Genomic DNA, 14,016 nt, shown 5'->3' with positions numbered 1-14,016 from the left:
TATGTATTTGTCGGAATGTGAGAGGTATTCGCATGAAATTTGGTACAAAATTCGGTTTCTCCAAATGTGAGAACACGATTTCAAGTGATGAATTAAAAATTCAAAAAAACATTTCTTAAAAATTCTAACAGATCATGAAATTAAGAAAATGTGTATGTGTTCAATATTTTTCACAGCCAGTTCTTGATCCTTTTATTCCACAATTATAAATGTATGCAAATTTCACAACAGTTCCTGAACATATACATACATATACATATTTACGGCTTCCAACCCCCCTGTTAGACATTTTCATTGGTATTTATTTAACGATGTTTGTTTAGAAAATATCATTGGTGCGAAAGGGGAATTAATAAAACATAGTGTTAAATGTGGAGTATTTTTGTACCAAATTCCATACACGTAGCTCTCATGTAGTTATCGAGAAAAGCTCTGGACGTTGGACGGTCGTATATTTTGTATTCGATTATCAGACTCTACGTGTTCTATGTGTTCCCTACTCCAACATATCGAAGTGAAAAATTCTAGGAAATAGAATGGAAAGCCATTCGCAATGGAAATCGTTTTGAAAAATATAGGTTAGTTGGGATAGCTTTCGTTATATGGGATATTTTCCACCATAGGTACTCGCTTCGAATTTTAATTTGCTTAGTTTCACATTATGGTTTATTATTCAATTAATTCATTAGATTATTATTGCAATAATTCTTTAATAGTTCCACCAAACTCTCGTTGTGATGACTGTTACAATAACACTATTTCTGTGTTCGATTTAAATTTAGTTTTTGACATCCTCATTCACTTTTTCAACACGATATATAAATGATTTGAAGAAAAATATTTTATTCATTATGAAAAAAATCTCAAATAATTTATTATAACGTGATGGCAGGCGAACTTAGAATGATATCAATATGCCAAGAGTACCTAACCTAACCTATTATTTGCATTTTTCTTCCGTTTCGTCTAGTATTTTTTTACGACTTTCAATATGTTATCTATCAATTATGCTACCACGTCACCTATAATGGCGTACATATATGAAGTTAAGCGTTTACAAACGCTTTTGTAAACGGATATCACTATGACATTTGTTATTGTTATGTATAATTGCATTTTGGCGGCTTCTTCACATTGCAATTTTTGACTACTTTGATTTTTTTCAGAAATGTTTGCTTGTTGATAATGCACACTTTTTTCTACTAAATTGATCAAAAAAATATTGTCAAATAGCTTATTGAGGCGGGTCGATCGGTCAATAAAAAAATTCCCAGATATTTATACAGGGTGAGTCGGGAGGAACGGGCCAAACTCCAGGAGCGTATTCTACAAGTGAAAATAATTCAAAAAAACTCATATGTTCTTATACGATTCTCATTTGTTTTCGAGATAAAGTGTGTTAAATTTAGAATTTGTTTCAAGTTTTTCTCTTATATCTTCACAAGATATTCAACTGAAATTTGGCATAAATATTATCATTGATAGTTCACACCATGTGACATGCCAATTTGGATAGTAAATCCACAGGTTGATATTTTTTCTGGAACAGTGTCCACTGTTTTCTTTCAGAACTTTTTTTTTGGTGAGCCACTGTTGATTTGAAAAAATGTAGAAAGAATCTTTGATGATATACTAAACTTCATGGTAGCTTGTAGTTTTGTCGTTTCTGCTACCGATTTCGAAAAAATTTTTTGACGATTCTCTCGAAATCCACAGAAAAATCCAAATTGTCATGAAAAATCCAGTTAGTAAGCTGTGGTGAATGAATTAATTATTTGTTTTTATGGTTTTTTCCCGATCTGTAGCAATGATTCATAAAGATTCGATAAACTCGTATGATCATTACAAAAAATGTATTCAAACTTCAACAGCCTGTATATCGAGAACAGATGAGAATCGTATAAGAACATATAAGTTTTTTTAATAATTTTCGCGCGTACAATACTCTTCTGGAGTTTAGCCTCCCGACTCACCCTGTATAGAATTATAATGAATGGGGTCTAATCCTTGAGAAGTTCTGATAAACTTGAGTCATTAAAAAATTGTTATAACTTGCTGTTATGCCAGGAAAAAATAATGGGCACAGAAGTGTCTCCTCTTAGCTGCAATAAATCAGTGAGGACATAGTTGTTTTTTACACAACGTCTTATTTATCCCTCTTAATTAAAAATTCCAGAACTCTTCCACAAAAGTACCATCCCTTCAGATAATCCCATATTTTTAAAATTCACTAGAATGAAGATTTGGGTTGTACACCTCTGAATTATTTCGCAATAAAAAGTATGATACCGCCTCATTCTCGACTATGAAGGTACAGTGTTGATGGCCACCTTGGGTGAATTTCCAATAGTCGAGTGTTATTAAATTATAAGCTTAATACAGCGTGGGTCTTCCGGAAAATTGAATTAGGCCATACGACCGCTTGGAGAATACCTTTAAGGTTGAAGGGTAATTAACGTAACTGCTGGATTAAATGCGACATGAGCTATTTCGTAGAAGACTCCTCTGGAAGACTCGTATTACAGGCTTGAATAACACCGATTCTACGTTTTTCACTCCCGAGTACAGAGCCGATTATGCTACAAGAAGTTGATACACCAATATTTTGTAGACCAACCAGCAATTTGATAGTGGAGAATGGGAATGATCTTGAAAAGTCACCGGTCTGATGCACAGATGGCGGTGCTAGTATTAAATCCATATGAATTTTAGTTAGTACCAATCTTCAAACGATACGTGTCAAAATTTGACAGCAGTCCTACCATTAGTCTGTATTGTGAGAAATTGCGTTGTGAGTGTAGCTACTTTTGTTATTTGAAAAGAAGGTGGAAAAACGAGAATTTCGTGTGCTGATAAAATATTGCTTTTTGAAGGGGAAAAATACAGTTGAAGCAAAATCTTGGCTTGATGAAGAGTTTCCGGGGTCTGCACCAGGAAAATCAACCATCATTGGTTGGCATGCTAAGTTTAAACGTGGTGAAATGGGCACCGAAGGCGGCGGACGCAGTGGACGCCCAAATGAGGCTGTCAACGACGAAAAAATCGAAAAAGTTCACAAAATAATTTTGAATGACCGTAAAATGAAGTTGATCGAGATAGCAGACATTGTGAAGCTGTCATCTGAACGTGTACATCATATCATTCAAGAATATTTGTACATGAGAAAGCTGTGTGCAATATGGGAGCCGCGGGAGCTCACAATCGATCAAAAGCAACCACGTGTTGATGATTCTGAGCAGTGTTTGAAGCTGTTTGAGTGCAATAAACCTGAATTTTTGCGTCGATAAGTTACAATGGATGAAACATGGCTTCAATCGACAGTCAGCTGAGTGAACTGCACACGATGAACCGAATCCAAAGCGAGGAAAAACAGTCAGCTGGCAAGGTTATGGCATCAGTATTCTGGGATGCGCAAGGTATAATATTCATTGATTATCTCCAAAATGGCCAGACCATCAACAGTGATTATTATATAGCGTTATTGAATCGTTTAATAAAGTGCTAATTCATCAAGACAATGCGCCGTGTCACAAATCAATGAAAACAATGGCAAAATTGCATGAATTGCTTCTGCATCCACCGTATTCGCCAGATCTGGCCCCCAGCGACTTTTTCTTGTTCTCAGACCTCAAAAAAATGCTCGCTGGAAAGAAATTTAGCGCCAATGAAGAAGTAATCGCAGAGGTCTATTTTGAAGCGAAAGACAAATTGTACTACAAAATTGGTATCGAAAAGTTGTAAAATCGTTGTAATCGCTGTATCGCCCTCGAAGGCAACTATGTTGAATAATAAAATCGAATCTTGCCAAAAATGTGTTTTACTATGGTTGATGATTGAAGAGATCGAATTTTAACAGAAACATTTGGGTTCTATGAATGATCAGACCAATTTTATCTACGACTTATACAAAAATGTAGAGCGAGCTTTCTGGGGGTGATAGTACATTGAAAAAATAAGTTGATGAATAATAAACTTATGGTCCAAAATTCATGTCGAGAGAGATATATCCTTTTAAAGTTGATAAAATTTAAAAAAATTCTCCGCATAACTTCTAAACGGTGAATGCCACCAGATTGAAATTTCGTGCATAAATGTATGTTGTGACATTTTTTGAAAACCAGTAATGGGATGCTTTCAGACAAATCTGCGGCTGAAAAACTTCGTTGGAAAATATGGGGTGTCCCATTCAAAAAAACTAAACACTCCGTTTGTCTGTAAAACAGTAATTAATTTCTTTGATATGTTATGAGTATCATATGAACGTTATAAGCCATAACAATTTCTGATAAAAATATTTCAGAATTTTTGAGATATTTATAGAAGAAATCAAGAAGAAGATTTTTTCTCTAAGTCTTGTAGTTCTCGATATGCTTTCAGTGAGGATCGAATTTGGAACACCCTGTATAGCTAGCTGCAGCATCAATATCTTATGAAACCTTATTAGACTTTTGTTAAGTTTGATTCATTTCGTTTTCGAAATTCCTAAAAAATTGAAATAACTCATGACGCACTCTAGTGTTATATCTCAGATGAAATTATGTTAAAATACATCGTAGATCCCAATATTGCCATAAAGGGGTTCCATTTGAAATTGAGATCCATTTCCACTATAACCGGAAGATGCAGGAAGCTGAAAATGTTTTTGCGGAAAATACAATATCGAATAACTCCCATAAATGTCGAGAGAATTGGTCCCAAGTTTCTTATATATAGGTACATGTCAACTCAACTTTACTTCATTAAATGGCATCCTAAAGGGTTTTCCGATGGCAATGATAAAATTTAAAATGGTTATAATGGCAACATGTATACTATTTTTTGACATTTCCTAACTCATTTTTGTTCGTTAGGCTATATGCCATTTGATCTTGGAAAGATACATGCTCCAACAACGTACAGAATTTTTTTGTTTTCATCACTCAAACTTTTTTTGAAGCAAAAACATTTAAACAAACCGATTGACAAAATCACGAGTCCGTTAGGACGAGTGATTCAAAAAATCGAAAAGAAAAATTTACCGATAAAATTTGAAGCACTCTTGGTATTACCTTCGACAATCCAACAACAAATGAGCAATGAAAAATCAACATTGAACGTACTATTGATGAAATACAGCCAATTTGATGTGAAAAAGTGTTGGAAAATTGATATGATCAAACCTGATATCCTTTTCCGGAGAATGAACCGATTTTTTTCGAATTTCGATAATTATTCACAGGAAAGGTCGAAGAATTGTCAAGGAAGGAAGAATGATTAAATTTTCGTGAGGTGTGGAATCCATGGCAAAAACACGTAGAATTTATATTTTGAAAAATATATCGATTCCAAAAAACTGTGTTCAAAATAGTTGACATTTGTAGAGCTCTTTTAATTTTGTTATTAGTTGGAATGGTTATCAAACCTGAACGAAATTTCATCTTGACACCACAATCAGTATCAATTACTTTGTATAAACATATTCCCTCATCCCTCTGAATATTATAAAGTTTTCCATCAGAGAATAGCTTCAATATTTGTCATACTGTTTTAATGAAAACGTCTTTCCCTTAATTCGCAATTAGTTTATAGAAAAAAGTTCCTCAATACGTTGCGTATAAGCTTCATCAGTTGTTATGTTTGACATGTGAAAAACATCAATTACAAAGTTTCGACAAGCTAGAGAACATCGTAAATTTTGTTCTGGAACTCAGATGACTCCCTTCAGTTAATACTTGGCTCAAATTGTATCGAAACAAAACATTGGAGTAGAGTAATTTTTCATTCTAACCGACTTGTTCGCCATTGTTAAAAGTTTTTTAGAATTAAACAAGTTAATTGATTTTTTTTTACGAAGTTTGGGTTAATCACTTCCAATAACAAGCCTTCCCAATTTCTATAGAAGCAAATAACGGAATTATTGTTAAATTGTTGCATTGTTGTTTTTCGAAATTGAATGAAAACCTTTCGGAAAATCTATATAGGCTATTTGTATGGAAACAGGTACAGAGTTCTACGTTAACCGTTTTGTTGCGGAAAGGTGATTACTGATGACTTTATTTATGGATCAAATAGTCGAGCAATCAGGTGAAAAAAAATCAACAGCCAGATCTTTTCCAGGAAATTGTTCCCATGCAATTTGCTCTTTGGAGGAACAACGAAAAGTTACATAATACAAATAGATGTAATAAAAAAAATAAGGATGGAAATTCACATAAATTTCATCATACAGGGTTTTCTTGGTCTATTTTATTCAAAATTCAAATCATTATCATTTTTATGAAAACGATTGAATAGTAGTGTGAATTTGTTTGCAGATTTATCGATTGAAGTTTTATTTTGAAAAACCCGCTGGATAGCTGTCATCTTTTGAAATTTGACAAGTGAAAACTACACCATTAAAATGGAACGATATATGCTTCAACAACGCATTGACATTGTTAAAATTCAGTACAAAAATGGTGAAAATTTTGCAGTCACAGTTCGCAAAATTGGAGCACTTTTACGTTGTGAAGAACCTTTTCGGCGGCAAGTTTTTTATGTTTATGTTTACGTAGTGACGTCACAATTTTTTTTTTTGAGAAGGAATATTCTTCTTCCTCAGTTGAAACAAAGACTGTTGAAAAAATGTAGACATATAGCAGATTTTAAGAAATCCGTAATTGGAATAAAAAATTTCGTGAAATTTCGATTCACTCGAAAATCATCTACATATATGATAACCAATGTCAATGACTACCTGGCACCTACATTCAGATTTTAACATCAATTGCTCTAAAATTGTGAAATACAGAAATATACCAGAAAACTTTCTAACTATAAGAGCGATTTTATCACAAAACTTTGTTGCTACATCTATATATCTATACGATCCATGAATTTCGAAGGCAAAAAATCAAGCAATCGATATATATTTTTTGGAAATTCAACTTAATTGCGAGTTGCCAACATCTTTTGCTATATTATTTTTTATTTTAGCAATGACATGACGTCGCGGATGTCTAATTCGAGATATTAGGAATATAATCCCAAAACTTGTTTCGTAAGCAGCACTAGAATTGTTTTGACATTCTGGCAACTATCTTTTCCATTTGATCGTTGATGTCATGCCTTTTATTAACTAAAACAGCTATACAGGGTGTTTCATAGGTAAATGTACATACGTTAACCTGAAGTAGAACTTCCCTAGACGAGTCCAAAAAACCTATATATGACAGTTCTAATCTTCCCCATAGCCGATGTACAGGGTGGTTTATGAAATTACCAAAATTTTTAATTCCTTATAACTTTTGAACCTCCCAGTATATTTGATTGATATTTGGAACGAACAATTTAGGTCCTTCGATTGATGTTTAAACTAATTGAAAAAATCAGGTCCGTATTAGAAAAATATGGGACTTTTCACAAGCTGAGATTCAACACCCTGTATGGTGGAATATTGAAATTTGATGGAAATATTCGTGAAGAGCAGAAATTTTTCAATAGGGATCAGTAGATTTTAATGTCCCGCACATCATTCAAGTCATCGAAAATTTTTGTAATTTTCATTCGAATTGCGTACCTATATTAAAAACAATAATGTGAAATTCGCAGTGCCTCTTTCTTAGATTCTACCCACCCAAAACGAGATTTGCGAATATTCAAAGTAATTTCTACCATCATTGTATTTCACTATTCCAACCCCCTTGAATATCTCTCTGTATCGCCGCCCATGGTGACCTTGTGCATTCTGCCAACAAAAGTAAGTAATGAATATGAGACAGTTGGAGAAGAAGGTGTTCCTGCAGCTGTCCTAAGCACGACGTTGCCGGATGAATACCATTGCAATAACAATTCACCCTCTGTGAGTACAAAGAGTACCACCGTGACCTGCAAAAATGGTCGTTATGCCCTCAACGTATTAGTGCGAAAGATGAATGCGAAACTCAGGGTGGTTTTGTATATGCCCTGCTCTCTTTCTCTGTGTCTGAATCATCAGGTTTCTCGAATAAATTGCTTCACCGAATGTTGTGAGCGCATTTTCTAAACTGGATAATCCAGTGCTTTCATGAAAACTTTAGATGGTTGTTGCTCATTCACCTCTCATCGGCATATTCATCCCTTGAACCGCAAATGCAAATTATGAAGAGGGGCATTGAATAATTTGTTTACACGAAATTTGAACTCGTCTGACCTAATGCTTTTTTTAAGCTTCTTGAGATTCTGTACCCATAAATGATCAAGTTCATCTTAAGTCACTCAAAATTCAGTATCAAGATTTTGATGCGTATTTTTCATGTTTATGGAAAAAAAAGCCTTATTTATTTTGACCTGAAAAATACGCCCCAGAAATCTTGATACTGAATTGTGAATCACCCTGTATATTTTTCACTTCACACCGTGATTACTGAAATGAATTTAACAACATTGCATTTTTTTATTCAATCCAATTAAGGGTACATTTTAATGTATATTCTGTTATTTCAGTTGATATATCTACAATAAAAAAATGAGAATAAAAACTTTGTTGGATTTTTTCTAATGTCTTGATTAATTTTTCAGCCCTTAAGGCTGATCGAATAGATCATTAGGATTAGAATCAGTCAGAAAAGTAGATCTTGAATGAATTTCATTGAACTGAAAAAAAAAATACTTTGTCTTGTTGTAATTTATTGCATAAAAGGCTTCTGAATAGTTCGAAGATTATTGTCCAATTTATTGCCATTCTCTCAGATTGAAGTTTCAAGAATTATATGCATTATCTAAGTTGGCAGAAAACTAATAATTCTCACCTATTATAACGTAATCGATTGGACGAACTTGAGATGACGTCGATAAGTAAACATAACAGTATTGGCATTTTCCTTTTTTGCTGTGAATTTCAACAGAATTTTTTTTAGCTAGTCTTTTTGGAAGTTTGAACCATTTCATTTTTTCATTAGAGAGGTCATTGAATACCTGGGCAATTAAAACAATATTGAGATCTTACCTTAAATCAATTGTTGTAGAAAGAATGTAATGAGACAAACTAATCACCACAATGCAACTCGGCGCTGAATTTAATTAATATGAGCCTGAAATTTGCCAATTCTGTCGAATAATAAGTTTGCTGCTTAAAAGAGCATCAAAATGACTTCAACTGAAGAAAACGTTTAAATTATTATTGAAAACAAAAGCATTTTTACATGGGACTTTACGATATACTCCTAAATGATTACACGCTGTATTTTAATAGTCTCTTTGAATTCAGCTTAATTGAAATATTTTAACAAATATTCATGCAAATTTTAAATACCATATTTTCATGTATTCAATTAAAATCATCGAATAATTTGCGAGGATTTGAAGAATTTGGCAATTTGCCTATTGTAAAATGTCGGCTGTCACTAGAATATCTTAATTGAAAAATTGTTCCTATCTAGAATCAAAGCTTTGTATGAGTTTTCGATTGCCTGTACGTAATTGATGTATTAAACAAGCTGAACGAAATATTACATCCAGTTCAATATTGAAAAATTAAGTTTTGGATATTTCCACCCCATTTGGTATTTATTCCCAGAAAATATTATTCATTATTGATTGATCATAATTCAATTGCTTTATTGAATGGAACTTTATATTGTTATTTCATTGGCTCTATCAATATTGTTCATCGAATATTGTGTTCGTTTCCACTGTATTATTGCCTTATTTTTAATTCATCAGTTTTAACTAGTTCGATAATAATCGGCCCTGTTGTGAATGAAATGGGACAAGAATAGCTGATATTTTTATAGTTCCAAGGCTAACCGGACATTTTGACTGATTTTAGTTTTCTGTCAATATCGATGAAGTATTTAGAAAATAGAATCCACTTCACGTATAAACCGTAGATATGAAAGCATCCTTTTAAGAATTTCCTTATATCCGATTTATACTCTTTGGAAGAAGTTCAAAACAAAATTATTTTATATACATAAGTGTTTTAAAAACCAATTGGAGAAAGCATTGACGTGCTCTTGTTGATTTGGTAATATTTGAAACCTGGACTGAAAATTTCTAGTCTCAGTTAAAACAATTCAGGTTAAATCATCGTCAATTAGCTGAAATAATAGAAAAATTAGTCTAATTGTTACGATGTGCACTAATGCAGCATCAAATAACAATTTTACAAAAAGCATCACAATCTCTCCCATGGCATCATATTTTGAAAGTTGTCAGAACGAAAATGTGAATTTATCTACATTTTAATGACATGTAGATACTACCTAATTGCTATTAGGTCTGCATGAATGTCAACATTTAAGCTATTTATTACGCAATATTTTGTATTTGATTCTACATAATGCACTCTGAGAAAAAAATCTTCGTATTGTTATTGATATGGCCATATCATATTTCTGAAAGACCAAAACCATTGGGCGGATTGTGCTAATTAACTGGCGAATTTAGACCTTAAACCTACTTTTCAATTATTATATGAATTATTTCTTATATTTTTGATTCCAACCTAATCTTCTGAAGTTTCCTATTCTCTGTTTTCTGTGGAAGGTGGAAGTGAAATTCAAATATTATAACTTTCTACTGTAGATATGGATGTCCGTTAAAATTTTTCGAAAATAACACTCAGGTACCTACCATTTGTTACTTAAAGCAATAAGGCAATGAACAGATGCGACAATGAAATGCAGTACTTAGGTCTTTTGAAATGGGTTCTGGGTTTATTTTCAAGGTTTTTGAATATATGGCTTTGGCTTTGGAATGTGGACTTTTGTGATGTTTTGGTGCGAAACTGATTTATGGGTTTCAGAAAAAATTCAAGGTCAAATGAAGAATAGAAAATTGAAACGTGAAAAATTTCCATAGTTTTTATGTTATATTCATACATATTTGAATTTAATCAAATAATCTTAAATTAGGTTCAGTTAGTTCATTTTTCAAAGATTTTCGAAAATTGGAACATGAACTCCAAATTAAAAATCGGTTCTTATACCGATCTATCTTCATAGCTTTGAAGTTAGGTACATTATTTTAAGAACAAAAAGTTCAATTCTCGTAAGCCTCACCAAAAAAATTTTTTTTGCTTTACTACTACTTATTCTGTACGAAATATTAGATTCCATTTGAAACAACACTATATACATATTCATTTATAATTCATTAAATGATTTGAAACATTCTGTTAAAGGGAAGAAAAACAAATGTTTGCAGTTGCTTACTTTAATTGAGTATGTTGTAGTCTATTTTTAGTCTTATACATTTTCAAGTGCAAATTGAATGTTTGTTAAACAAGGTTATTTTTGCGAAATAATAAACCAAAATCTAGAAAGCTGAATGTCCTAAAATCAGGGCTACTTATGCCTCCAAGATTTTCTCCAAAATTTTCCGTGATTCTTTTCAGTCTAATGACGACCTAGCAGAATTCAATACATGAAGACCTACTCAATGGTATGAATTACAATGACTCATAGGGTGCTGTGTATAAAACCATAAGAATAGCTACTTATATGAAATCCAATATGTACTTCCTATTCCTGTAATGAAACTAGAATATTTGTGAAATTTGATAAGATACAGTTATATTTTTCAATCGATCGAAGCACTTGAAAGCCTGGTATTGTTCTCGCTTGTTTTCTAATGGTCGTTCAAGAAAAGCAGAGTTTATCTTTGGTCTAACATTGGCAATCGTGAGAAAATATAGATTGATGTTGGTCTAATTGAATATCTTTCTGTTTACTTCTACCGAATATTATCAGATATAAATATTCTTCGTTCTGTGCCCATGTCATTTCAGCGTTAATATTATACATAACTACGATGTCAATTTGGGGGTGATTCTAAATTATTCTTCGGATAATTAAAAAAAAAAACCTATGAACATGTGCTCGAAAATGCGTTGTTTTCGAAATACAGGTTGGGAAAGTTTGATTTTTCTTTCAGTTTTTTTTTCTCATAGCATCTGCACTCCATAAGACATTCAATTGAAATTTGTCATAGTTATTCAAATTATGAGTTTGTATCACGAAATATGCCAATTTCTAAACTTTTTGATTTCTTGTTTTATCGATAACGTCGAGAAAAAATTCAAAACACTTCTCTCGAAGTTCTCAGGAAAATCCAATTATCATAAAAATCCAGTTAGTGAGCTATGTAGTAGGAAACAACCTGTATCTCGAAAACAAAGTGTTTGCGGGCCCATTTTTATAGGTTTTTTTTTGTCTCAAATCTATCAATAATATCATTTTATTTTTATAATGGACCAACTTCCAAAATCTCCAGCTTTGCTTTTCGCATAATTGTTATTTCCAAGATTCACTATACCAATTTTGAAAGCAATAATGATTTTAAAGAAAAAAAATTAAATGTCTAGAAACAATTTTTGATATAATAAATATCGTAGTGTAGTGTATCGTATACTTTGTTCATTTAGGTAAATTTAGGAAAGGCAATAATATGGGAATTGAAAGCATCAATTTTTTGTGCTGTATTGTGTTTATATTGAATTAAATATTTCGATTGTTTTGCACCATGAGTTTAAGTTTATGTTTTTCCCATGCCCAAAAGAAATATATTTTTCTGATGGAATTTTTGAGGGAATGATTTTTGAACTATACTCCAGGTTTTTTTTTCTTCCGGCAAATTCCAGGTATTAAAAAAAAGGTTTGAAATATTTATTCTCTAAACAACATTTCTTCTTGTAAGAACCCTAATCCTACCCTTGCAAAAATCTTCAGGTACTGCAATTTCGAAATCCTCCAATTGTACCATTATCCGCAAAAAATTTTTCAACGTTTCCCGCCACCACTGGTGGATGCAACCACTTTGTGCTAACCGTCTGTTCCCCTATTGGCTGCCCATGTGCCTTAACACAGGATCCGGAGCTGAAGAGGTGGCGGGGTAGTTTAGACCGGGTCCCAGCTTACAGTCTGTCTAATAAGAATCATTCAGTTGTTGGTTTAGTGCCTGTACTCTCTCAACGCATACTTACACAGTGAATTTTTGAACTATTGAGATAGGTCGTGTTAAGATCACAAGTCGAAAGTTTAGAAAATGCTGTACGATAACAAGCAACTTATTGGAGCTCAGATATTCCCGACATTCACTGTACCTCCACCTCTGATTAATACCAGCATTTTGGGGTGAGTTGATACAGATTCAGATTCTGTAGAGAATTAAACAAATTTCTTGTTAACTTTTCCATGCTTCTTGTTTAATACGAGTAAAACAAACTAATGTTTCTTTCACTAGACCATCTTGATCTTCATGTGAAGGTGTAAAACTACTCTCCATCACCATTATCGTAATGAAATTAATTCTGTTGTGTAAACAAATATTATGTATTAATTTGATTAGGCATGCATTCCAAATTTTAGTGTGTCCTCTACGTATTTATGTATTTAAAATGACAAAAAGTATTGGGTAGTATTGTGAGTTATCGGAGATTAATACGGTGACAATCTAATATAGTGATATTGATTGTCAGCGTAGTAGTTTCCACTTAGAACGTATACAAAATTAGTAAGTTGGTTTAAAATTGTTCCTTTTGGAACATATCCTAGTTCTGTATATAATAATTGGTACATTCAGGGGGCCCACGATGTTTGTTGTTGTCGTCGGTCTCTGCAGTAACCTTGAAAATTCTCTACCTGCTTTTCATGCCGTATCTTTGAGAACAAAGACTTCGCAGGATGATTTGCGAAGGGGGCTTTGCTTTGTGCCGAACTTGCCATCTGTAGTCCGGTGTTTCTAATAGGGTTCGACCCAATGTTCCCAAGATTGAGACCTTTTATTATTGGCCCCGTCACTTCTCAAAACTGCTCCACAGTAAAACCTATTCTTTAGGGGTTTATTCTAAGTATACTGGTATGTGGATTTGCGATACAGATTTAATGATGCATTTTTATAGCCTCAGATATAACTGACAAGTAACACAAATCTTGAATGTTATTTATGCTGCCCAAATAGTAATTGGAAGTATATTTTAATGAATTCACCTCATATTTTCATGATAACCATCTTTCAACATCTTCTGCTACAGCCTAATTGAAGCTGTTGCCTTATTGTTATTTGAAACGTTCTGTC

General features: G+C 32.9%; 1 protein-coding gene across 6 annotated transcripts in view; it reads left to right on the top strand.

The window, feature by feature from the left end:
• LOC123676190 (RNA-binding protein Musashi homolog 2) overlaps positions 1-14,016 on the top strand; it is a 96,756-nt gene that overhangs the window by 64,037 nt on the left and 18,703 nt on the right. Inside the window, exon 1 of one of the 6 annotated variants that reach the window (XM_045611932.1) lies at positions 12,880-13,073. The exons of 4 other annotated variants lie outside the window; for them this stretch is intronic. In XM_045611932.1, coding sequence (XP_045467888.1) covers positions 12,985-13,073 — 89 coding nt within the window. In that variant the 5' untranslated portion in view covers positions 12,880-12,984. Of the gene's footprint in view, positions 1-12,879; positions 13,074-14,016 lie in introns of those variants that run through there. One more of the 6 variants, XM_045611937.1, reaches the window with a different exon arrangement.

This window comes from Harmonia axyridis, chromosome 3, assembly GCF_914767665.1.
Source record: "Harmonia axyridis chromosome 3, icHarAxyr1.1, whole genome shotgun sequence".
Lineage (NCBI taxonomy): Eukaryota > Metazoa > Arthropoda > Insecta > Coleoptera > Coccinellidae > Harmonia > Harmonia axyridis.
This window is presented reverse-complemented; position numbering and strand designations above follow the sequence as displayed.